The 26,175-nt window shown below is 37.9% G+C and overlaps 1 protein-coding gene across 7 annotated transcripts in view; it reads left to right on the top strand.

Moving 5' to 3' along the window:
* ARHGEF10 (Rho guanine nucleotide exchange factor 10) overlaps nucleotides 1-26,175 on the top strand; it is a 102,984-nt gene that overhangs the window by 60,398 nt on the left and 16,411 nt on the right. For all 7 annotated transcript variants that reach the window (XM_015859320.2, XM_015859322.2, XM_015859321.2 and 4 more), the window contains 8 exons: nucleotides 5,403-5,518; nucleotides 7,147-7,274; nucleotides 7,788-7,888; nucleotides 8,492-8,613; nucleotides 11,258-11,344; nucleotides 12,492-12,715; nucleotides 13,851-14,008; nucleotides 23,016-23,158. In XM_015859320.2, the coding sequence (XP_015714806.1) occupies nucleotides 5,403-5,518; nucleotides 7,147-7,274; nucleotides 7,788-7,888; nucleotides 8,492-8,613; nucleotides 11,258-11,344; nucleotides 12,492-12,715; nucleotides 13,851-14,008; nucleotides 23,016-23,158 (1,079 nt within the window). The remainder of the gene's footprint in view (nucleotides 1-5,402; nucleotides 5,519-7,146; nucleotides 7,275-7,787; nucleotides 7,889-8,491; nucleotides 8,614-11,257; nucleotides 11,345-12,491; nucleotides 12,716-13,850; nucleotides 14,009-23,015; nucleotides 23,159-26,175) is intronic.

The following is a 26,175-nucleotide window of genomic DNA, read 5'->3' as shown; positions in this document are numbered from 1 at the left end:
TTGAAGTAGCAATGCATTATGCCTTTCTCAACAGCAGCTTTTCAAGTTACCTCCTACATACATGACTTCTGAGATCCTGGATGATTTTTATGCTCAAAATGAGGGTTGAGTCTTTTCCAAATTTCCTTCCTTCGTAACTCTTGATGTTTCACTATGTTGCCTGGCTACGCACAGATGGCTCAGTGGGAGGAAGCAACGTAAGTGTGCTCAGCTTCAAAGATCACATCACAAATGGCAAATCAAATTTGAGATCTATCAGCCTTTCAGCATAGTCTTCAAATCTGGCATGTTCTTCAAGCAGGCCATTAACTTTGTGTTGCCCTTCAGTGATGCTGCAGCTTTAGCCAGGAACATCACCTTTCTCAGTTTGGTTAAAGCTTTTACATGTGAATTGTGGAATCACAGAATCTTTATAGCTGGAAGGAACCTCTGAGGGCCATCTAGTCCAATTCTCCTGCAATGAACACGGACACCACAGGTAGATCAGGTTGCCCAGGGCCTGATCCAGTTTTGCCTTGAAAGTCTCCAGGGGTGGGGCATCAACCACATATCAGGGCATCCTGTTCCAATGCCTCACCACCCACACTGTAAAAGACTTTTTCCTTATGTCTAATTTAAATCTATCCTCTTTAAGCTTGGAACCATTTCCCCTTGTTCTATCACTGTATTCATGAACTTTCATTTAGTATTATGCATTGCCTGACTTCAGGGCTCTGCATCTCTCGGTCAAAGTAATTTGAATCTTCAAAATCTTCAAAAAGACTTTGAATTTATCTGATGCATTAGTTCTCAGATCACATCAATAAGTTGTTTTCAAAGCAATTTGTATTGATTATTTTTGAACCATGTGGGGAAAAGGTCATTACTATAACTATGCTCAAAGCAGATCTTGTCAAGATTAGTTACTTTGCAGTGTATGAGATACCCAGGAGGGTATTTGTTAACCATCTTAACCGTCTTTTGCTTTAGTATGACACATAATACAGAAATACTTGCAAGAGTACTTGCACTATTGAGACTAATACTGTCTTCTGTTTTAGATTCTTGCCATTTGGATTTATGTAATACTTCAAAAAATTCTCCTGATCAGGAATTAAATAGAAGTTTTGAATTGGAAGGGACCACCTGAGCCATTATTTCTGCTTATCTAGTAACAGACCTTTAGTTCATAGGTGTCTGCATCTACTCTAGGCATGGCAACACTCTTTTCTTTCCCTTTCGCTGCATAAATTTATCATAAATTAGTAACTCAGTTGAGAAACAGAACACAGCAGAAGCTTGTAGAAAATGTGTACAAGTAACAAAACATCACGGTAAATAAATCAGTCCCATGGTAATTCTTTGAGATCAAGAACAGGGCATGTTCAGTTCAGGACTGCAATACTCAATCTGCCAGTAGTACCCATGAGAATTTAAAATTGTGAGAAGCCACATAGATGGCAATCCCAAGGGAGTGGTGCTCTGCCAGCACCCATTAAAGCAGCTGCTGCTGTGCTGGCTGTGCAGTGAGAGCTGCAGCTGCTGGCCTCGTTCCATGGCAGAACGAGGGTCTGCCAGTGTGGTGCAGAGTGGGTCAGCTAGGGGTGCTCACAGAAAGGCCAGCTGCTAGGAAAACACCAGTGCAGTGACTCTTCAGTTCAGGTACTGGTTTGGGTTGATCCTAGAGCATGACAGAGCTCCTCTAGTTAAAGATGGTAAGGAGTCATTTTCCCCTCTGACCACATCCAAGTCATTTTTTATATACGTATATTTATGCACAAATACTAATTTTGCCTGAACCAAGTTAAGCAGAATTTAACCACACCCAGGGAGTTTCCTGCAGGCTTTATGAGTGGATTGATGTTAATGGGCTGAAATTGCTTCTGCTTCAATTATAATTACTTCAAATTGGGTAAAGCTGGTAAATTTAACATGATGGTTCAGAGCTGGGAAATGAGCAGGTATAAGTTTTAGTCTTACGCTCACATAAATTCAACCATGGATCAGTTTAACTTAGCAGCAAAAATTGAACTTTTCTTTCTTCCCTTTAAAGTAATGGATAGATTTTATTTTTTTTTTTTCATTGATCTGTCTTGAATACTTCTGAAAATAATGCTGAGTAAGAGGTTAGGCATTTCGCATGAATTTTTGGTTGCTGGCACTAAACTTGCCTGTTACAAGGAGGCACAAATTCTTCTGGTGATATCTTAGCAACAAAGGGTTTGATGAAAAGATTCCTCTACTAACTTGGATGTGGCCAAGATTTTACCCTTGATCTGTAGGCGGAATGCAAAACTTTGCATCGTAAGTGGGGTTCGTGGTTATTGCTTGCAGCATTTTCATTCTGCCCCAGCACACTGTTCTTTGCAGCATGTAGGATGTGTGGAGAAGGGAAGCACTGTCCCTAAATTCCTGTGTTGCTTTTTTATTTCCCCCAGATTGGAAAATAAAATTGTTTTGCAGCTTGGTAGCAGGAGTGGCTTAGAAATGGGAAGGAAATGACTTTGTCATTTCTAAAACTTTTCAAAGTACAAAAAAAACCCCAAAACTACCATATCATCTGCATTGGAATGAAGTCAAGTGTTTATCAGTGCTTTCTATGGTGAAAAAGAGAGAACACGCATCTGAGCTAACCAACATTGTACTGATCAGGGAACATTTTAAGGCTCTGCACTGAGAAACACATCTGATAAACAGACTGCATTACCTGCTTCACCCAGGAAAACTCATCCATCAGGCAATTCCGGGCTAAGTCAACCGATAGTTAACACATTGTTATCCACCAAGGATCCTACAAGCTAATCCTGTTTTAAAAGATGTTATGAGTAACCCTTTCAGAACCCAATTCAGTGGCGAAGTTGCTGTAACTTTTAATCCATTATCCTGACTGAAATCAAGTGGTGAAATCTGAGAGGATTCTCCTCTGATGAGGATGTTGTTATGATCTCAGTTATTTTTCTGCTTCATTTTCTGCCTGCTTAGGACCTCCAGGGCAGAAGGGCGATAGCTATGACTGTTGATATCTGCTGTGGCTTACTATTGCAATTTCACTTTAATTTGTCATCTTGGGGCATCAAAGAATGGAAACAGGCTCTCTTTATTTACTGCTTTGTTTTTGGTTTTCTTTTCTGTGCTAAAAATTTGCCCTTTAATGAATGAGCTTAAAATGACTTCAGTTTGTTTTTTCTAAATGACAGAATTTCATTTGCCAGATTATTTGCTTTGGCGCTCTCTCTGCTTCCTTTTTTATCTTGATTTATTAAAATATTATAAAACATGCATGATGCAGACAAAATAGACTCAGGTGACAATTAGTGAATGAAATTCAAGATTTCAGTACTTAGACTCAGGCTAAATTTTGTTTTGTAAATTTCCATTACAGAAATTTGTGGCAAAAATTATTCCATGTGTGTTCTTTACAGTGCTAAATGCATTATAGCTTTCAACCTGATTTTTATCAGTCTTGTAACACTGAGTGATCCTTTTCTTTAAAAGTTGTCCAGATGAAACAAGCAATTTGTTGTGTCCGAGGACAAGGAATTCTTATGCTTGATAATTGATAATTATTGTAGAGAGATTAGTTAGTAAAAAGGTTTAAGCTATCAGAAGAAGAGAGATTCAAGGAGAGATTTTCACATGTTTTTTCAAGTATTTGGATTGGAGAAAGTGAAAATGCAGCTTAATGAAAGTTCATGGTCTGCAAATACAGAAGTGTGAAAATTTTGTATAGGAAAAGAAATTCTGAACAGCATCTAAAGGCTCTTCCTTCTAGGTCTGTCTACTTTGGATTTATTTCCTTTCCATTGTATATAGTAAATATAATGATCTTTTGCTAAAGACTGATTTGTTTGTGAGGATAAGAAAGGCTCCATTGTGCTTTTAATTAACATTCAGAACAGGCAAAGGAGAGTGGATGAAAGTTGCATCTTTTCTCTGCTTGGGTAAATGGTGTAAGTGCAGTTGTTCCTGCTCAGTGCTCAAGGGCAATACTCAGAAATCCTTTCATTCCATTTACCAGAGCATCTAAAAGCATGAGAATAATTTTCAGTTTTCTGGGCAAGTGCAATGGCTCCAGTTTACATGGTGTTTTCCTACAGTAAAGTGAAGAATTTGTAAATAAAGTAACCCATAGCATTTCCCTTAGGGATTGTGATATTTCAGCCTTCAAGGTTTTGGACAGATTCTTGCCTTAATGTAGTGTAGATTATGAAAATGTCCAGTGATGGCCTTGATCAGTATGATAGACAACTTTGTGTTTGGTTTGTTGCATTTGTTGGGCCTCTGGTTGGGTTTTTATTCCATTCTGGTCCCAGCCACATAGTGCTGACACCTGGCTGCACTGCCCATCACAGGTAGTACAACATGGCCATCCCTGGGATGCTGCCAGCCTGCAGGCCAGGACCCTCCATGCTCCTGCAGCATAGTGTGGAGGTACCTGGGGGGAGGAGGATGTCAAGGATCAGCAGCATGCCAGTGAGTGCTACTGGTCTTCCACCAGCTGCAGTCCTTGGATTAATAACAGAATCACAAAATATCCTGTGTCAAAAGGGACCCACAAAAGAGCCACTGAGTCCACTCAGGAGTGCTCAGAATTCAAATCATGTTTTTAGAGCATCCTCCTTGTATGGCTGCAGGGCTTGTCAAATAGACATGGTATACATAGCTAGAAATAGATCTACTTCATATTCTTGCCAGCACAGTCTTGAAAACCTCCTGGTCAGGGTGATTTGCTGCCCACAGACTGTCTTCCAAAACTGTGGCTTGGAGCTGCAGCTTGAACACTGCACTGCATGAGATTAATAATCTGCAGGGGTTTCCTGGAAAAATAATACAGCCTGTATCCTGTCATTCCAAAGGGAAACATGCTGACTCTGTGTGAGTCAGTGTGGGGCTTGGAGGGGAGGGTGTTGTTTCCACAAGAGTTTTGTAGCCCTCTCTCTGCTAGCATCATGTCTGGGAACTGAGGTGCAAGCAGGGATTCGAAAACTTGGTAGATTATATTAAAGCCACAGATGATGCTGTCCTTCATAATAGATGAACAAACTGAAAAAGGCAATATAAAGTGAACTAAAAGGAAATGAGTATGGTAACACCCATATATGCAATGCTAGTATACAATAATATATACTGCTACTGCTTTCCATGATGCGTTTCATAAGTATCTGTCTATAGGAGCACTGAAAACACCTGGAGCAGTGAAGTGAACACTGGTTTTTGGATGTAAAGAAGACTCTCTCTGCATATTGATGTGTTGGTTGTTTTTGTGCTCTAGAAAGAGCAAAGCCTATTTTCATAAACCTAATTATCATAGTGTTAAGAAGTAGCAATATTTGTTAATAATATTATCTTTGTCATGCTTTCCTCCTTTAACTGAGAATTACATACTTTTATTATATATAACATTATGTTCTTGTTCATTTTAGACAAGCTGTATATGGGACCAGGGCAACTATACCATGATCTGCAGAACCTTTTACATGATTTGAATGTAGTTGGTCAAATTAGTCAATTAATAGGCAGCCTTAAAGGAAATTATCAGGTAATAAACAAAGCTGGATTTGTTTTTAAAATGTATTCTTGTTGTAAAATATCCCAGTTGTTTTTTCCTAGGATCTATGGAAGATGTTCTCTCTGTAAAGAAATCATTTTTATCTCTGGTAATTCAATTGCTTTTAAATGTTTACTTCTGTAAGTAGATTACGGCTGTCTTTTAATCTTGTTTTGCTTCATTGTTTTTAAGTGTAGGCGGAAACTATAAGAGTCTACATTTCCTCAGCAGCTGATAAGCTTATATGGAAACAGAATTATGTTTTGATCTTAGGAAATTAGATTCTTACAGTTAGACAAGGTAGTAGGAGGGTGGTTGTTTGGAGGAAGCTCTTGATGCTCGTATGAGCCTATAATTCTAGCTTTTAGGGAGAAATTGTACTTAAGTGCAAATCAAAAAAACATTAATGGATGTTGTGATGAATTTTGAAAGCAATTTGCTTTGGTTTTTTTCACGCCCCTCTCATTTAGCCTTTGTTCTAACAAATAGATATAGAACACTGGCACAGTATTTCAGAATGAATTATCTGTTCTCCTCATTCATAAGACTTAAAAATAGATCAGTAATATATTTTCAGTTGCTTTCTCCTTTACCTTTTGTTTTTTTAATGTTTTATGTATGCTTGAGTACATTTTAAAGTTCCTACCTGCCACCATAGACTGTAAGTTAATGTTTGTATATATGAAAGCTGAGTTTCTCCTGGAATATCCTGCCTTCAGAGTCAAGGGCATTAAATAGAACATAAAACTTGATGAAAAGGAAGGAAGCAGTGTGTTTGGACAACATTTCACCAGGATATGAAGGTGAATTTCAGCTGCATTATTGGAATTAGGTGTACAATAGATACTGTAATAGATACTGTAGTACTTTCATCCACTAAAATCATAGAATCAAAATATACAAAGCCTTTCCACTTTTGCTGCCAGTGAGAGCCAACTACATTTAAAAACTGTAATGTTTCCTCAAGGTTTCCAAACAGAGATGTTTAAAATAATTAGAGTAATTTAGATGAGGAATGAGGTCAGTTTGATTTTGAAAAATACTTTAATACTTGTAACATTTTGTCAATTGGTAATTCATGTGCTCTTGCATGTGAATAAATTTACATTTAGGTTACAGAGAATTAATGTTTTGGCATCTCACTTAAGCGGGTTGCAACTACACAGAGCTTCCACGATGGCTACATAAACATTTTGGCCACAAAGATTTGAACAGACACATTGGCAGAGGGATTTATAGAGGCTTCCTTGAGATTTCCTTTAGAAATAGAATTTGTAGATTCTTGGTAGCTGTTAATTGTAATGAAGAAAAAGGATTGTATGAGCAACTGATGCAAATTTGCATTTCTTAGTTTGACAAATCCTTGGGAGTGTTAATCACGTATCATCAAAATCTGAGCTGTGCGCAAGTAAATTATCAGCTGAGATACATTAACAATCTTTACAGACATTTTTCAAGTGTGTTTACAAATGTAACTAAATTATCCATGATTAAAATGAGAACTAAATGAGAGCCAAGTATTTGGGACTCTTTGTACATAAAGGTGACGTTAATTAACTCGCTGGAAATAGGTCGGTAGATGAATGTTGATCCTTAGCATTGTTTTTTAAATTTTTCAGAACTTAAACCAATCGGTAGCACATGACTGGACCTCAGGTTTACAAAAATTGATCTTGAAAAAAGAAGATGAAATCAGAGCAGCAGATCGCTGTAGAATTCAGCTGCAGCTTCCAGGAAAACAGGACAAGTCAGTAGTAATTATTGATCATGAAACTTTCTGCATGGGTTTGTGTGTCAGGTAGAGATGTACCAGGGAGGATTTGGGATCTTTAGGTCTTCCTGTTCTCCCCTCTCAACACTTAGCCTCTGAATTGCTTTCTCATGCTGAAGCATTTGCAACTTCCATGTTTCAGAACAGCCATGTAGTTTTTCTCCTGTTCCTCAACCTTAAGTTTCTGATGCAGGATTAGAGAGGAACTGTGGTGATGGCACTTGACAAGGAGTAGCCACTATGATATTGATTTTCCAAGGAGGATTATTCTTCTTATACCTTTTCATGTAAACTATGAGAAGAGGGACGGATGTGTAGCTTATCATAGCCTGCAAGTTTCTATCTGAGCTCTCCTTTATCTTTGTGTTGGAAGATGGTGGAATTTTGTCTTGCTTGACTTTTCTAGCCCTGTCTGAATCTCACACGTAATACATTTAGAATCGCTGCCTTTTGTGTATTTGTTTTTCATTTATTTTTTTTGTCTTGCAGGTCTGGGCGGCCTACTTTCTTTACAGCTGTATTCAATACATTTACCCCTGCCATCAAACAGTCTTGGATCAACAATCTGCAAATGGCTAAACTAGCCCTTGGTAATTCTCGGTTTTTTACGCCTTACGTTTCCTATCAAGTTACAATACAGTGTTTAAGATGTACAGTGTTACATTGCCAGCACTTTCTCAAAAAATGGCATTTTAGTGGCATCTCAGAGAAGACAGATAAAACAAAAAAGGAAAGAAAACTGGATGTCTTCATCATTGCAGGAGATGGATCCTTGTGATGATGATAAATAGCAGATGGTAGCGATGCTAATTTTCTGGCAGAGAAATAGTCATATTCGCAGATGGTAGGTTTGATAAGATTGAGGAAAGGCTTGATATCATTTAAGGAGTTAAAAGAGGAAGAGAAAGGTGTTTTTTACCTTTACCTCTTTTAAATAACTACTGACAAGATCATTAACATTTAGCAAGTATTAAGTGTTGTTTTTGGCATTAACAGTGGTTACATAATCTGCCATATTGAATTTCTGCTCACGCTTTTGTTGTTTATTCCAATGAATGTATATATGACATGAGAAGATCCTGATCATTACTAACCAATTGTAAGATAATTATTTCCTATTTCTGTAGAGAGATTTAAGCAGTTATTCAATGAAAGTGTTGTGGGATGTTTGTTGTTTGTTCTTTCCATTACAGCGGAGGATAACCTGTTAGGTTGGTTCTGTGTAGAAGATGATGGGAATCAAATCAAAAAGGAGAAACATCCTCTGCTTGTTAGACACATGCCAGTGATGATGGCCAAGCAGCAGGAGTTTAAGGTGAATAGAGCTGATTGTGCAAAATTACAATTTGTTTTCTTTAGTGATGTTACTTCTAAGGAAAACTGTACTATAAAAACATCTATTAGTTCTCATCTGTTAGTTCTCTTTAATTACTGCTAATGCATACTTTGGTTTTAGACCAGCAGCAATAGAAAGTCCAAGAGGGTTGCAGGAACACAGTATTTGAGACCTCAGAGAACAACGTATGTAGTTTTATATGATACAGCATTTATTTTTGGGTGTAAGCTCATCACTCAAGGAAAACAATGCATTGGAAATGTGTAACAGTTTTAAATGGAGCCAGATTGGAGCTGCGGCTTACAGCAGCTGAGATCTGCTGAGAGTTTCCTCTCTCTTTTATACCTTTAGTCATTCATATCTTAATAGACACTTGGATCTGTGTTTATTGAATGCTTTCTATGTCACCACTGGATAAATAACTAAACTGATTATTCTAAAGGGAATTTTAAATACTCACATTTCCATAGAGCCTATGTATTTGTAAGTTCTATAGGTCTGTGCCAAGTGCCTTAAAGGCTCAGGTTCATCCCCTGTAATCAAGTTTCAAAATGATCTGTTTGTTTTGAAAGGATGGGGAGGTCACACGCCCATACAGTTACGTAATGGTCTTTGCTGTGATCACCTCAACAGAGGACGTGTCTATGGCAGAGTCTGCCTGAGCTCCAAGACAGCTCTGCTAGTTTCACAGATCCAAAGGAGAACATAGAAGCCCAGCTGTCACTCCTGATGTTCTTGAGGCAGTGATATTCCTGGATGAAGTCACCTAAATATTTCTCCTGCTTTTCTACAGCTTCAGCTGTGGTTTCAGTGTAGAGGTACAGGTTGGGGTGGGAAGAGCTCTTTGCTTGGCTGATCCTGCTATCTCCTAGCACACTGCTCAGACTGCCTGATAGTACAGGGAGTCAGTAACAGCCATCAGAACAAATTCACATCATTGTGTAAAAGGCTTATTGAGATGGAGAGCTAAACTGCCAAGATTTGACTGAAAAATGTCATCAGTTTTTGAGTAAGACACAAAGTGACACAGAGATGTAAGAAACAGCCTGAGAAATACCTAGCCAGCTGGTTAACTTTTTCTTTCTTTAGTGATGTACTTAGTTGTCGCAGTTACTGTACATCACCACTATGAGTAGATAGTGCCAGCATTTGTTAAATGAGACACGCTAAGACTGGCAAAAATAGCTCTTTTATTTTTTTGATGTGTCTTTTGTCCTTGTTTGTCACTGTAGTGAGATGATGTTGCAAAACTCTGTTGAAGCGTGCAAGTTAATACTAACCAACTTGTCTCCAGAATCTCAAGCAGTATTATGTCATTGATGTCTGAGGCAAGCACGTGAGTGTGAATCGTACAGGATGTTGTCTAAAAGCATAATGTCGCACCTCATCAGGAACCTTTTTACTCTGTTGAAGATATATTCAAGAAGTTCATAATAGTGAAGAGCTTATGTGGACTTCTTATTAGAGAAAATAGAAATAAATCATAAAAAGGCATTTTTTAGAGCTTGTATACTCGCATTTCATTTTCTGAGCAAGGATAGACTTGCACTTATCTTGAGTCTGGTGTAACTCTTTAAGAGGTGGTTGAGTTTATTGTTTTTATTTCTTTTTCCTTAAATGGCCTGGATAATAGAATCATAAGTTTAGTTTTTAGTTTACTGACAGTGATGTAATAACAAGAACTGAGAGGGGATTTAAAGTATTTTGAAGCATAGCGTTGACATTCAAAATGAGTAGAACACCTGAAGAAATAATCTGAAGAAATAAAGAGGGTGATAGTAATTAGGACAGGCACACAGTATTCTCTGGCAGAATTAAGTACCTTTGCAAGTACAGACTGAGGAGGTGATTGCTCAGGAAGTCCATAAAAGCAATTTTTAAGATACTAACAAGGTAAGAACTGGTTAAAAAAATGTGATATTGTTACAAAGAGCAAATAACCAATGGAATACATACTAACAAAGTTCAGAGGAGGTAAGCATGTAGTGTTTTACATAGTAAGTATTTTACAGATCATCTGGAACAGGGTGTTCAGTTTACAAAGTTCTGCACTTTCAAATGTATGGAGTTCATAGAGAGATGCCAGTTGTAAAACAGAGGTCATAAGCAAAGATTTGAAACACTAACTTAAAAAGTTTAAAACAAGATTTAGCAAAATAGTTAAATGAATTAGTAATTGTGCTCACTGAGCCTAACAAAGAGGAGACTCAAAGAGGGTTGTGACGTATAGTAGCCTTATATGTGAAAGAACACTATAGAAGGGAAGGTAATTTCTGATTGCTAGGATGAGGAGGTTAGTATTTACATCGGGGGGACTTTAGGTTGGATGCCTGGAAAAAAAGTAACACAGTTTGAAGCTCTGTGAAGCCTTTGGACAGATCAGGTGGATAATTTGTAGTCTTTATCTTTTAATGTCTGTAAGAGTGCTAGAGCAAAGAATGTGCTAGGAATGATACACGTGCAGTTGACCCTGCCCGCTGGAAGCTGGATGGGCTAGATTGACTTCTTTTCTGACACTGTGGTATCCTTAAATGATTTCTTTAGTTAATGACAGATTAAATAACACTGAATCAGCTATGTCTTTTTAACCTTTACTGTCTGCTTCTTTTTTGTTTGTTTGAAGATTGAATGCGCCGCTTACAATCCTGAGCTGTACCTCCCTGGAGAAACAGAGTCAGATTCCTGTTCCATGGAACATGGCTTTCTTTGGGTAAGTTCAGTCTTTGAGAGAGGTTTGTTTTATGGAGATGTTTTTTTTTGTCACAGTAGCATTTGGACCTGACATTATTTTTTTTTTTTATTACTATTAAAGATGGACTTATATAGGTGGTAACTTGTAAATTTGTTTGATCTCACTGTACTCTATTTATGTGTGATTGTTATTCTTGCACAGAATGAAATCAGGTGAGCACTATTAGATGTGAGTTATGTGCTATTTCAAACCATTTGAGCTCACACTGTCCTTTTGTCTGCATCCATATTTGAAAAATGTTTTAGCTATAAGCAGTCTGTTTAAGTGTGTACACAGGAAGGTAATATACCAGCCCATTATTATGATGACCTAAATGTGCTGGTATTCTACCAAAGTGATACCGCCTATTTTTATTTTGTTTTTTAAATGCTAAATATTTCAGCAGGTTTTCTCATTACTGCAAAACTGAGATTTTAAGGGACAATGTTTTGGAACCCTTGAGAGTTAAAAGTTAAAAATAGTTTTTTTTTCAGTGGTCTTTTTCGGGATGACTTGTGTAATTTCTTTTTGTCTTTGTTGTTTGCAGTCATCACAAATACACGCCAATGAAGTCTTTCTACTACTGCATAATTTTCTTTTTTCTCCTTTATTTTTCTACTCTTCCCAGCTTCCTAAAATATTTGTGAACATATTGACAATAATTAGATTTGGATCAAGGAGAAATTGAAGGATATGTATCTGCAAGTTTACAAATGGATGATATTGAAAATCCCCCGTTCTGTTGCAGTAGAGCATTTATGTGTAGACCTGACCCTGTTACTCTTCAAAGGACAAAATTCAACTATATTATCAGTTTCGAGAGCAGCTGAGATAACTAAGAATGCTGGTTTTTAAAATAATATATTGCACAGCTGCTTACTCTAATTGCAATACATTCTGTATGTACATTTCAGAATAGGCCAAAAGTTTCTGTGAGCATACAGGGGAATTCTGCGTTCTTATATAATGTCTTAAAACATATTATGAGTTGAATTATTTTCTTGTTCAACTTGAGATGCCCTCTTTAACTTTCCAATATTCCTCCTTGTTAATGCTGCTCCTGCTGGAGACAGTTATCAGTCTTTGTCTATTTTTATTACTATTATTTTTTCTCTTTCCAATTCAGATTGGCAGTTGTACTAATCAGATGGGCCAGATTGCAATAGTCTCATTTCAAAGCTCTGGCCCTAAGGTTATTGAATGCTTCAATGTGGAATCACGGATACTCTGCATGGTCTACATACCAGAAGAAGAGAAAATAAAAGAGATAAATACGTCTCTCAACTCTGAAAATGTTCCTACAAAAGCTTCTAATGTGCCTACTATTTGCCTTGGCATGGAAGAAGGAAGGTGATTCTCATTTTTAGCATACTGTGTATGATTTATTCATTAGCTTTATTACTCTGCCACAAAAAATTGAGTTACTTCCTAGAAAATGTTTGTTTCTCTACGATGACCTCAACTTATCATTGTCATCTAAATCCACCTAAAGAAAAAATATGCTCTGCGTGGTTTTAAAATATACTGTGTATTATTTAAAATAAAAATAAAACCTTTACTTAATGAAAGAGGCTTAATTAATCATATGTAGTGTCTGAACAATATAAATATCATTTTTCAATGTTACAGCATAATTTTTAAGTGTCGGAAAGTGTTTAAAATGGGAGAAGTGTTAAATGAGGAACCCATTAGCCTCCTACAGTGTGATATGGTGCAGGATTTGCCATGCAAATAAATACTATTGCTGTTTACTGTTGACATGAATTATTTTGCTTTGGTTGAACTGATGACCTCACTGAGTCATGACTCAATTGAAAAAAGCTGTGCCTTCTTAAATTGTAACTCAGTAAGTGAACAAATCTTGCTTTGACTCGTGAGGACATAAGCATGCAACTATATGCAATTTCTTCTCAGCTTTCTAACTGGTATAAATGAAGGAGAAAAAAAAAATCTGTGTAAGGAAAATGCAATATTTATAACAATTGCAAAATCTGATTGTACTAATTGCCTTTGTGTGTGAAATGCAATTCATTCTAGATTTAATTATTCAATATTACTAATGTACCTATGGTGACAATGTTTAAGAACTATTAGAATTTTAAGTACAATTGATGTCTGATAGCGAAAGTTTCTTCTCTTTCCCCTAATTATACAGATAGTACTTAATCCTTTCTTTCCTTTCTAACCAATGGGAAGTTTTGGACAGACCTGTAAGAGGAATTTACAGCATAATTCTTCCTATATTTCATTGTTGAAGAAATACTTCTCCATTTTTTCCCCTGTATTTCCAGTTTCTTTGTTAAGCAACTACAAATTATCTACATAGATATTTTGAAGGGTCAAGATAGTTCTTTCCATATTTCCATATTTGTCTTCCTATGTAAGGAAGAAGATATTTTTTCCCCAGTATTTTATCACAAATCTCTTTAGTGAATATTCTATTAAGTATTTTGCAGACTTATCTTTTTCTTATTTCTTTTTGTAGCATTTCTATTTATAAAAGCTGCCAAGGCTCAAAGAAAATTCGACTTCAGCACTTCTTCACTCCTGAAAAATCAACTGTCATGAGCTTGACATATATGTCACAATACTTGTTTGCTGGCTTGGTAAATGGAAACATTGCAATCTACACAAAAGCAGAAGGTAATGTAGTGATATGATTTGATAACATCCTGAGGAACTTGCATGTCAGTATATTTTGGCTGAAATACTTTTCCATGACGATGTTTTCCCCCTCTTTTCAAGTTCTGTAGTAAGGTTAATTATAATTACAGGGGGGCAAATGAATGCTGAGTTATTTTAGTTTAACACTTTCATTTCTCATTTTGAAAGATACTAAATAATTTGATTGTGTTCTATTTTGTTTTATTCGCTACTGCAAGATACATTATATCAGAACTGATTTGTGCACCAGTTTAAACCCCTCTCTTTAATATCACACAAGTCCACGGAAATGTGTGTGATAACACATAGTTTACTGTATTTTACATAAAGCTGTGCTAATTCCACTCACTTCCTAATAGCTATGTTTATGAAATGTAAATTTCCTATAGATAGATTTCTGTATATCTCATTTGAAACTATGACTCAATTTTTGTTTAGCAGATATAAATGTTTCCTGTGAGTGTATCTCGTGTCCTTCATAGTAGAAATCCTTTTTCATAGCTAGACAGAAAATAACTGGCAAAATAATTGGCTAAAATAATCTAAGTAAAGGAAAATCCCAGGTAGTGCTTCTAAACCAGACTCAGCTTCTTCAGAGCTGGTGTGTGTGTTTGTCTGTGCCTTTCCTGATGTCTCATGAACTTTTGCGCAATACTGCATACATCTACAGATCAGCTCCAAAGCAGTGGGGTTTTGCTCAGTCTGAAACATGGTTTTCTAGGTAGCTCTAAGTGAAGTGTTTGCAGAGAGACAACTTGCACAGTACAAAGCTGGTACTGCTGTCCGGTTAGGCTGTGCCAGCCTCCAATTGGAGAGACAGGTTTGGTGTCTGGAATGTGTGGAAGAAGCGATATGTCACTTGTATTATCTACTGTCATGAACACTCAGCTTGGGAAGGGACATGGTTTGTGGGGGTTTTTTTTCTGTTTTTGTTTTTTTCCCAAGCTACAGAGAATATGAAAGATGTGTTGGGAAGGAGATTTTCCTTCACCAGTTGCCATCTTCAATACAGTGGGTTTCCTCTTGAGCTGTCTGAAATCAGACATTACATTTTAGACTGTTATTTTTTTTTTTTCTCACTAAATAGCAAATCTCTCCATGTTTTGGAGGTACAGAAGAAGACACTGACCCCACAATCACAGCATCATTTTTGATGTTTCGTTTTCTGTGTGTAACTGTCTGGGGTGGAAAGTTGAACTGCCATCTTCTCTGAAAGGAATGAGTGCAATTGCTGTCACTCAACTTTGTCTGAAAAGGACCACCTGAAAAACGAGTGGCATCCTTAGTAGTGTAGGTAAGAAAGGATGCATGAGCTTGTGTTAAGAATGGAGCAGAGCTGTTAATCAGACAGGATTATATTGCGAACTGCAGGTTGTGTTGTATTCACGAGGGGCAAAATGTCCTCCTCCTCTAAGGCACTGTTCTGTGCAGCTGAATATTGTAGGAACTCATCATATTCTGTTTCAGGATAGCTGAAGCCCTGAGACAGGAAATGTATATTCTTTTTTTTCCTTATATTTTTTTCCTTTTTTTTTTTCTTCTTTTTTTTTTCTGACTCGTCATGTAATGTTTCCCTTTGCCATTTGGACTGTGTTTGTTGTATTTCAGTCTTCCATGCCTCATGAACGTAGTGCAAATCAACCGCTCCCATATTAGCATTTGTATTCCTTATGGCTTGCTGTGGTCACGTGATTCTTCTGCCCTGAAGGGGTGATTTTATGAGCACTGACCTATTTTACCAAACAAAGGAATCTGAGCAGTGAAATAGGATGGGCAGAGAGTGCTGCCTAATAGGAGCTTTGTGTAATTCATCAGTGTTGTCTTCTTTTCTACAGAGAGGGTTACATTGCAATCATATACAAACCAACTTGTTTCTTGGCCTATCAGTGTAAGGGAGATTAAGGAAAGATTTCAAAGTGAGAGTGCAATATAGCCAAATGCATTGCAAGACATAGTTTCATAGTTTCATAGTTTCGTGCGGGTTGGAAGGGACCTTAGAGATCATCGAGTCCAGCCCCCGGGATTCGAGCCTCTGTGTAGCAGAGCGGCACTTCTACCACTTGCGCCACAGGGGGGATTGGAACTCCGGGCCCCAGTGTTGCACGGCGGCGTCTTTAACCACTGCGCCACTGGGGCACATCCTGATGTGAAGGCTACATTCAGAGAAGGACAAACACTAATGCTGTGTGATGCACAGGAAAATTAGTTGTGCAGCCTATTGTGGTATATAAAATTAAAAGGGAGTAATTTTCCAGGGTGAAAATCCACCTGACAGTTTCTGTTAGAATTGTAATCTGTGTTTTTTCCTATATAGATAAAATGTGTAGGGATCTGTTCATTTGCTGAAATTCAGTGCTCATATGTACAAAGATCCACAACATCTGTTATACAGTGCTCAGTAAATAAATTACTCTACTTGCTCTTGGCTTTCTTAGATGGCTTATCGCATGTAAGCTTCCAGCTTATTTAGAAATAGCAAGTGTTCTCTTCTGACTTTCTTCACAAGAGAGCTTTTTCTAGTTGATGTCACCCACAGTGCTTTCTGGCTATAGAGAAGCTTTGTCTTGAAGCAATTTAAAGCGAGTACTAAAAACATGTATGGTAAACTGAGGAACACCTGCTGTGTTAGTGGGAGAGATGAAGGTTCACACTGTGACTTCTTCCGCTATGAAGGGTAGTCATGTTTACTCAGACTAGTCTGTATTGCTGTGCTTGTACTTATGAGTTAAAAAGGTATTGAACCTGAATGTACTCAAACAAATTAGGAGGCAAAGTTAATGGGCACTGATATCTTAAAATCTACTCGGTTCCTAAATATGAGCTAACACTGATGATCTGTGAAAATGTCATGGGAAATTGAATGTAGGGATCAACTTGTATGTTGATCCTAGAAATAGGAGCCTTAATAATTATCCCAGTAATCCTTAATCTTTTATGAGTGAGAAAACTAATGAGGGGAACCAGAAAATTGCTAGTGCATTAAATGTTTATATAATGGTGGTGATGTGGGCTGTAAAGTTTATCCGACACTTCACAGTTGAGAGCCTGTTTAAAGGGCTAGTAACTGTGTGGCTGTCATTCTGAAATACTGTGTATCCAGTATTTGCTTCGGGCCAAATTATTAGGAATATGTCCAGGAAAAACAATTCTGAATGAGGTTAAGGAGAAAGTGTGCTGTATTGTCTCTGTTTGGGAAAAAAAAAAGAAAAGAAAAAGTAACAAAAAGCCCTTTGTGATGGTTGCAGACAGCCCAGCAGATGTGTTTTCTGAGTGACATAACAGCAAAAAAGGTCAGCACATGTTTGACTTCCATTCACAAGAGTGTTTTAGGAAAAGGAAATCACAATCTTTATGAAATGTGCATATATTGTTCCTGATATACTGCTGTCAGTTCCAGGTACTTCCTTTCTTTGTGACGGTGATATACATTTCCTTCCCATAAAGTTCCCATAACTAATATGAAGAGAAACAGGAAAAAGAAATAAAAACTCAGAATGATTATGACAAAGACTTTAATGTATTACTCATAACAGTACTGGTAACATATCAGTCATTTCAGAAGGATTTGGTTAAGATGACTCTCATCATTAACTCTCCCTACTTCATGTGCAATAGGAAGGCTTGCTGCTTTAATTACAGTGCCTGATTTCTAGGCACATAATTGCAGTCGTAGTGTCTCACTTGCATATGCTATGCTTGCAGCAAGCTGTTGTGCACTCGACCCCAAAAACGTGATTCACAACACTTGGCATGCTCAGGGATACTTATTCTCTGCTCAGCACTGATGAAATCATAATTGGAATAGTGAGTCTTGTTCTGGAACCTCAGTGAAAGACAGATATGGATCTGCAGGAAAGAGTCCAGTAAAGGGTAGGGAGATGAGAGATGAGAATCTTCAGCCTGGAGAACAGAAGGTTCAGAGGGGATGTTGTCAGTTTATATAAATACCTGAAGGAACTGTGCAAAGTGGATGCAGCCAGGCTCCTTTCAGTGATGCCCAGGGACAGGATGAGAGGCAAGAGGTAATTGAATGCCTGAAGATCAGTAAGTTCCTTTTGTGTGTGTGTGAAGCACTGGCCTGGGTTGCCCAGGGGGGCTGTGGAGTCTCTTCCCTGGAGATCTTCTGAAGCCACCTGGACATGGTCCTGGGCACCCTCCTAGTCTTCAGCTTCATTCTCTGAGTATTGTCTGCATGATCCAATGAGAAATTGAATCATGATGTTTCTTAATGTCATCCTTCTTCTGGGTGCTGCTGAGATAGTGAAGTGCCAATCTCCACTTGTGATTCACAGTGCAGAGTTTGCATCTATAATCAGTTTCTTAACCTGAGGATGAATCAAAAAGGGTAGGAGAAAGAGGATGTGTAGTCTCTCATGTCGTATCCTAGTGGCTAAGGCACTGGACCCCCAGCTGAAGAAATCTCTATTTTATCAAATGATTTTTTAATACATAAACTTTTGTCCTCTTGCCCTGTCACCTGGTCTTTAAATATGTTCTTTGAAAAGCTGCTCAGCCTTGACATGAAGAAGTGACTGGGGGTATTGCCAATTCCATTTTGAGTAGCCCTCACCCAGGGTAACTAGAGATCTCAACTGGAAGTCAGAAGGTGCTTGATTTGAGTCATCTTTTGCCATAGAGAGAACTGAGTTCACACATCCATAAGAGGAAGCATCTTATGTATTTTAATGAAAGCAGTGTTTTGCCAGTAGATTTTTCAGACCTTGTTCCTGTATGTATATTCTGCTAGGCTCTGGTCCTGAGGTTTAAGAAGTGAGTGAAAGCTCAGCTTTGAGAATCATGATTGAATTTAAATGCTCCATGAGAACAAAAACTGAGGTAGTTCTGGCTGTGTGTGGGGCAGAATTTTACATTATCTAGGTAGAATTTACTGGCAACAAACGAAGGCAGCTCTGAAACTGAGAGTTTTGGTAACTTGGTTGTCTATGGAGGCCTCAGGACACTCATCAGTGATGCAAGGAAAAGGAACAAAATTAAAAGGAAGCATCAAGCATTTAAGAGAGATCAGAACATTTCATTAGCAAGATGGATGTCTTCCGAAACTGAAAAATGTATGTGTACTTTGACAAATGCAAGAGAGGGTGAATATGAGGAAAGATATCAGACTTCAAGGCTTGGGTGGGTCTGTGCGCTGTTGTGATGTGTCTGGAGTGTGCAGTTCTGGCATGTGATGATCAACACCTGATGTAGAACTGATGTTCTGGTATTGCTATGAAAAGTAAGAAGTTGTACTAAGCTGTTAGAGGGAAGCAGTGATACCAAGAAAGAAACTAATGCTATTGTGTTGAGTATGTTACTGCTGTTGGCTACATTATTGCTGTTACCATTGTGATACTTGACATCAGAAATATGCTGACATTGTTTGTCTTGTTTGCATTTCTCATGCTGGAGCTTCCAGTGACACTCCTGTTATTTTAGGTAGGGTGCTGTTATCTACATAGCACAAAGAATTTGTTACATGTCTAGATAAATCAACTGCTTCACGTGTAGCACAGGACATTCCTATTTACACCTTGTTTATAAGGGCAGACCTGGATTTTTCAGCTTATTTCCATGCAATAAGAAATGTACTAAACTTCTTTTTATTTCTGTAGCTACTGTCGTACTCCTCAGTAGTGCTGGTTTATGTACCATGTGATGGAAAAAATGTTTGTGCTCCACTGCACAAATTAACCAACAACCGCTGTTCCCAGGGCTGTGTTGGCAGCTCTGTTGAAATCATCAATAGTGCTGCTAAACAAGAGAGGAAGTTACCAACAAAAATGCATATACAGTTAATCTCTACTGAAAGCATAGAAGAAGGGAAAGCTACTAGAAACTCTGAAAAGGCTTTCTGAGCAGTTAAATTGTATTTTGTCAGGTAATCTTGTGTAGACTTAAGAGCACCAAGAAATTACAGAAATACTACATAATTCTAGAGATACGTGATGAGCATAAGATATCTTAAATTGATGCAGCTGAGCAGCCTGATATGGGCATTGCAGGGATGTAAACTATAAACAGTGACATAACATTCATTGGTGTGTAGATACAAAGATGCTTAAAACTGTCCTCATGTATTGCATATTCATACAAGATGTAAATACCAGAAATTAAAATGCTATCTATAGAGGCCCCTATATTTGCTTTTTTTTTTTTTCTTTTATTCTTTTTTAATTTTCCTTGCAGTGAAATCAATATATGAACTGAGTGATTAGCCAAATATTTATAACTTCAGATGAAGCCTTTTCATATCTTTTGCAAGGGCTGCGCCCAGTATTAAGTAGATAAGTAGTGCCACTTAAGTTGCCGCACTGCATACTGAACCTGCAGCTATTTACACAAGTAGAGATATCTTTTTTTTTTTTTCACTTAGATTTTTGAAGCACTGAAACTGGATCAAAAGATAACATAAAAAAGTCATCATTAAACGTGAAATCTGTGCAGGCAGGTATTGAGTAGGGTCTGGTGAGATCTGGAGGCAGTGTGTGATTCTGACAGTCTTGAAACAATTTGTGAACTAGATTCAGAATTGTTAAGTAATTTTGGCTATGGAGGGGAATAAAAAAAAAACATCTTGGTCAGCAAAATAAAGTCCTGACCTTGCTTTTAGCTGAGAGCTTGTGGTTACAGCATTCACCGAAGCATGTTGGATTACCGGACTTAATCCCTTGACTTGCTTGAGAGGATTAGTACCCATGCTTCCAGTTCTCAAGAGATTTCCCTGACCACCACGAAATAAGGGCAGAGAAGCACTGCTTGATTTCTCCTTCTGGTGTCATCCCCACTTTGTATGATTAATTAAGCATTAATTGTGGCAAAGACAAGAACACACAGCTCATTTAAATACTGCCCTCATTACCAGACTAAAGAGTCTTCCCTGTGCCCTCTTTTTTCCCTCGTCTGTCTCAGATGCTGTCTGATCAGAAGGACAGCAATGGCTGCAGGAAGAAATAAAAGCAAACAGAATATCCTTATCACATGGTGAGGGTTTGTGGGTAACATGATACTAGCTCCAGATTTTTCCTAGCATGATATCAAGTGGGATTGCTTTTCTTTTGCATAAAGTCATGGTAATACAAAAGACTTCTGGTCTCTATCTCACCTTTTTCCTTTCTTTTTCCATTCTGAAATCTTAATACTGGGTTGGCAACTGTTGTACTGAAATTATGTTTGTTAAAAGTGAGTTTTGATATGTGTTCATCAAATCAAAATTCTACATGTTGGTATTTGTCAGTGACATTGAGCTCCATTTTCTTACCTTGTAGGAAATTGTTTTAGGAATTTAACTTCAAAATTGACATCCACCCAACACCGGCACTGATTATCCTTTTCATTCAGCCCGCTGTGAATGCTAAATAATGGTTTTAAAAAAGACTACATCAAAATTAATAAAGTGGCTTAGCGTTCAGCTGAGGAGTCACACAGAATTTGAGGGTGTTAAGATGCAACATCAAAAAATGCCTTAGGTGAATGAAATGAAATTTCAAGTTGAAGTCTCAGAGTCAGGTTGAGATCCTGAGAATCTCAGCTCACTTGTTCCTTTAGAATCAACTCTGCATTAGGTGTAGATTAGTGACTGGATGTGTTTAAGAGCTGTTGAGTTCAATCAACAGTTTTGTCTGTACTGTGATGTGGTGTTGAGTGTGTAAAGTGTAACTACAGGAGAAAACGATAACTTCATCCTTAGCATATTTGCTCTCTTTCCAAATTCATGGTCTTTATCCTTCAGAAGAGACAGTATGAGTATATGGGAATTACGCCAGTTTCATCCCTAAAAAAAGAAATATGGGGGTGCTATGTACTAGATGTTGCTGCGGGTTCTTTACTCATTATAACTTAGGCAATGAGAACCAGGATAAACACTCGTGTGCAGCTTTATTCTTGGAAGGCTTTGCAATTAAACAGCATTCACAGGGTGTGGGCAGCCTGCAGTTAACAATTCAATTTCAGAGTAATGTGGTTGCTATCAAATGCAAACTTTTCCAGAAGTTACTTTATTACTAATGGTACACATGAGTCATGAAGCTTGAGCGACTGACATTGCTGGGAGTGCTCATAGGGTAATGATTAGAAACATGCTTCTCTCTTGCAAACTGAAATCGTGAAAATGATTTTGACAGTCTGAAACTGAATGCTGTTTATCACTAAGATGCTTTGAGAACACAGCCACATCCTGAGAATGACTCTGCAAAGACTGTATAACAGAATCACAGAATTGTAGGAGTTGGAAGGGACCTCCAGAGATCATCGAGTCCAACCCCCCTGCCAAAGCAGGCTCCCTACACCAGGTTGCACAGGTAGGCATCCAGGAGGGTCTGGAATATCTCCAGAGAAGGAGACTCCACACCCCCCTGGGCAGCCTGTTCCAGTGCTCCGTCACGCTCACTGTAAAGTTCTTGTGCACATTCATGCAGAACTTCCTATGCTTATAACGCAGATGGCAGAAGCAATCACAAGTATTCCAAAGCAGAGACATCATTATTGCTGTTACCACTGTTATTGTGAAGCAGTAATGTAAGTGATGTAATGTAAACAACATTTCTTCAGTTTATGTAGAAAAAGGGCTTTCAAGTGAGGAATTGGGACCATTTAGTCTCAACGTAACTGACTGCATTTTCTCTGGGAAGAAAAGCAGTTATATGAGAACAGCAATGTGGGTTTACTTGTTTATTGATTAATCCTGATAAAAATGGTTCAGTTAACGAATACATAAGCATCTTTTTTTTTCCCTTTAGTGTTGTATTATCTTTACAAGCTATCTGTATAAGCTAAAATTAAACAGATGTAAATCAGAGTGCAGCTTGAAGTGGCCATTCATGAAGATCTGTATAGTAGGTTCTATGATATCACTACAGCCATTCTTTGTAGAACTCTTTGTGCAGTGGCTTTTCTAGGTGCTCCTTGATCAGCGCTTTCAGGAGTATTTTCAACACGGATTGCAATTTTCTTTATTGCGTACAATCTTTCTCACTATTTTTTCTTAAAGATGGAACATGGAACACGGAACCTCAGAAGACAGTTAAGCTGGGGGTTCTGCCTGTTAGAAGTCTGCTTGTGATGGAAGACACCATTTGGGCTGCATGTGGTGGACAAATTTTTATCATCAGCACAGTGACTCATTTTATAGAGGTAATGTGTTTAAAATTAATTATTATGCACATGCTATGCTGCAGGGTAAAAGTGGTGAAATCCAAACTTTAAAATCTCTTCTAAGAGGCTTCAAGATTTAGGAAGTTTTTCATGAACTATGGTTTCAATTCTTTTAAATCCCACTCTCTGTACTCTGAAATTCTACTGTGATGTTCTTTGCTGTTGCCTGATTACGTGTAGATTTGCTTCTGTTTCCCCACCATGTTTCCACAAAGTAATTGGCGAGTATTAGGGAGGTTTGCTTAAAAATGAGGTTGAAGGGAAGGGCAGCAAAGAAGTAGCCTATAGGAATTGCCTATTAATTACAGAAAACTTTAATTAAAAGAGTCTGCCTCTGCACAGTTAGATGCGACTTCTACTTTCTTGATAAAATTTGGATCAGTTTTGGTTCTTGCTGGCCCACAGAAATGTTCTTCATGTTCAAGAACAGAATAATGTTAAGAATTCAAACTCCTGTTTACAAGTGTGTTTTCCAAGAAGAGTAAGACCTCAGTTTCCATTAAGACTGCAGAACAGCATCAACAGAACATTGTAGTGGCCTAAAGTTAATTTTAGAAAACACGGGGAATTAAAAACCTCTCATTCAATCTGAGATAGAATTATAGTGAGTGCCATGATGTTTACAGCCACAGAATTCTTTCAAACGGGAATCTGTGTGAGATCACGGCCTCCTTCATTGTGTGCTTTGTTTTGTTTCATTGATGATCGTGTTTTCTCCCACCAGTTGTCTGTTTAGTACAATTGATTCTGTGAGTCATTGTCATGGGTTTGCAGGGAAATAGTGAATGTTCTAACTTCTTGTTTTTTTATCTCAGCTTTCTGGGTAACTCGTTTCATCTAAGTAAAAGTTTGAATCTTATGCTTTCTTCCTTTGTATTTTCTGTATTTCCTTGTGTTGTTTCTAGTCTGCGTATTATGATAAGGGAAAGGTTTTGAAAGAGTGATTTGGATGGGTACTTGTCATGAACTTCCAGCTACCTTAACTGGGAGAGTGGATTAGCCTCTTGGACACTTAGAATTACTGTCCTAAGCACTTCTGTAATGACTCCTTTAACCAGGCTGGATGTGTCTCTGGGCAGCCTGGTCTGGTGGTTGGTGACCCCGCACGTATCAGGGGGCTGAAACGAGAGGATCACTGTGGTCCTTTTCAACCCAGGCCATTCTATGACTCTTGCTGATTCTCACTGAAAAATACACAGCAACAGTAGTAGCACACAATCAGATTGTTTCTGAATTTGGTTATACAAGGCCAAATCACTGTGAATAAATTTGGTAGTTCTCACCTAATTCAATAATAAAATTCTTCATAGATGTTTTTGGGTAAAGTAAACCAGAACAAAAGCAATATTAGACAGACTTTGAGGACTAAAGAATATATAAAGCTTAATGAAATACAGCATGGCATAGTGAATTATAGTAGAGAAAGCAGAAGTTCAGAGAGGTAAAATAAATATTCTGTCACTCTCAGACCTGGCAATTTCATTTCTCAGATCGTGGGAGCTTTCTTTCCATTTCCAAAGTGCTTTTTAAACCAATCCACCCATAGTTTATAGAGCTCAGATGCACTCAGTTTTATAGCTATATAGTTATATGTGAAATAGTGCAACTGAAAATGGTGCGTCTGTGTTGAATAATGCTTTTCATAACATAATTTTAATTAAAAATGTGATTAATTTTTCCATGATGGGCTGGTAGTCATGCTTACTTCAGACAAATAGGCATGCTATGACGTATGGTCTTCCTCATAGAGCTGTAAATAAGTGATAATTTTCTGATGCCTCTTTACTGATTCTAAGATACAGGTACCAGTCTTGTTTTCATCATCTCACCAATCTAAATAGCTCACTCATCTAAGGGTCTGGAGCACAAGTCTTCTAAGGACCGGCTGAGGGAACTGGGATTGTTTAGTCTGGAGAAGACTCAGGGGAGACCTTATCAATCTCAACAACTCCCTGAAAGAAGATTGTGGCAAGGTGGGGGTCAGCTTCTTCTCCCACATAACCAGTTAGAAGGCTAGAGGAAATGGCCTCAAGTTGTGCCAGTGGAGGTCCAGGTTGGATATTAGGAAGAATTTCATCCCAAATTCTGTCAGGTACTGGGACAGTCTGCTCAGGGAGATGGTTGAGTCAGTGTCCCTAGAGCAGTTCAAGAAATGCATGGATGTTGTATTAGGGGACATGGTTTAGTGAGGAAATATTGGTGGTAGGTAGACAGTTGGACTGGATGTTCTTGGAGGTCTTTTATAACCTCGGTGATTCTGTGATTCATTGAAATTTAGACTCCGCTTCAAAGGTGCACATTGTAACATCATGGGAACCAAAATATATTCAAGATGCGTCTTTCTTACCATGCAGAATGTAAGTTTTCCTGCTGGGAGCTAAATAGCAGCAAAGAAATGTTTATTCTCTCTCTCAACTCTCCTATTAACTGTACAGTTTGTAGTAAAGATTTGGTTTCAGAATCTCTGCTTTGTCAACTAGAATCTAGATGTTGCACTGTGTTCAACTGTTAGTCTTCCCTTTGTGCAACTCTTTAATTTCTGCATATTCAAGTTACAGCTGCTTGTTTCTTATTTTCCATTACTGTGCATGTATTTTATATGTTCTGTCTCATATAAACAATTTTAAAGGTACCAGACTAGTTTTGAAGATCTTATTTATGCAGCCCCTTTAGTATATAAAAGTCCATTTCATAAATGCTACCTTGCAAAGCATCCCCTACTGCATTTAACTGCTCATGCATTTGCTAAATGCAGAGTATGTTATCTTTTGAAAACAATCTCATTCCACACATCCTTGTTTTTCTGAGTCTCTGGTTTAAAGTAAAAACAAAGGGAAAAGAAAATCTATTGCCTAATGAGCAGATTTGGTATCTGATGTATTGGTTTTGAGGCACGGTGCCTCAAGCTCGTTGGGATAGGACATGTGTGAAATGCAACAACTGCTGTTAAATATTAATGATATTTTCTGATACTCTTTCTAAGAAGAAGAAACTTG

The sequence above is a fragment of the Coturnix japonica genome, chromosome 3 (assembly GCF_001577835.2).
Source record: "Coturnix japonica isolate 7356 chromosome 3, Coturnix japonica 2.1, whole genome shotgun sequence".
NCBI lineage: Eukaryota > Metazoa > Chordata > Aves > Galliformes > Phasianidae > Coturnix > Coturnix japonica.
The sequence above is the reverse complement of the archived record's forward strand: the minus strand, read 5'-3'. Positions and strand labels throughout refer to the sequence as shown.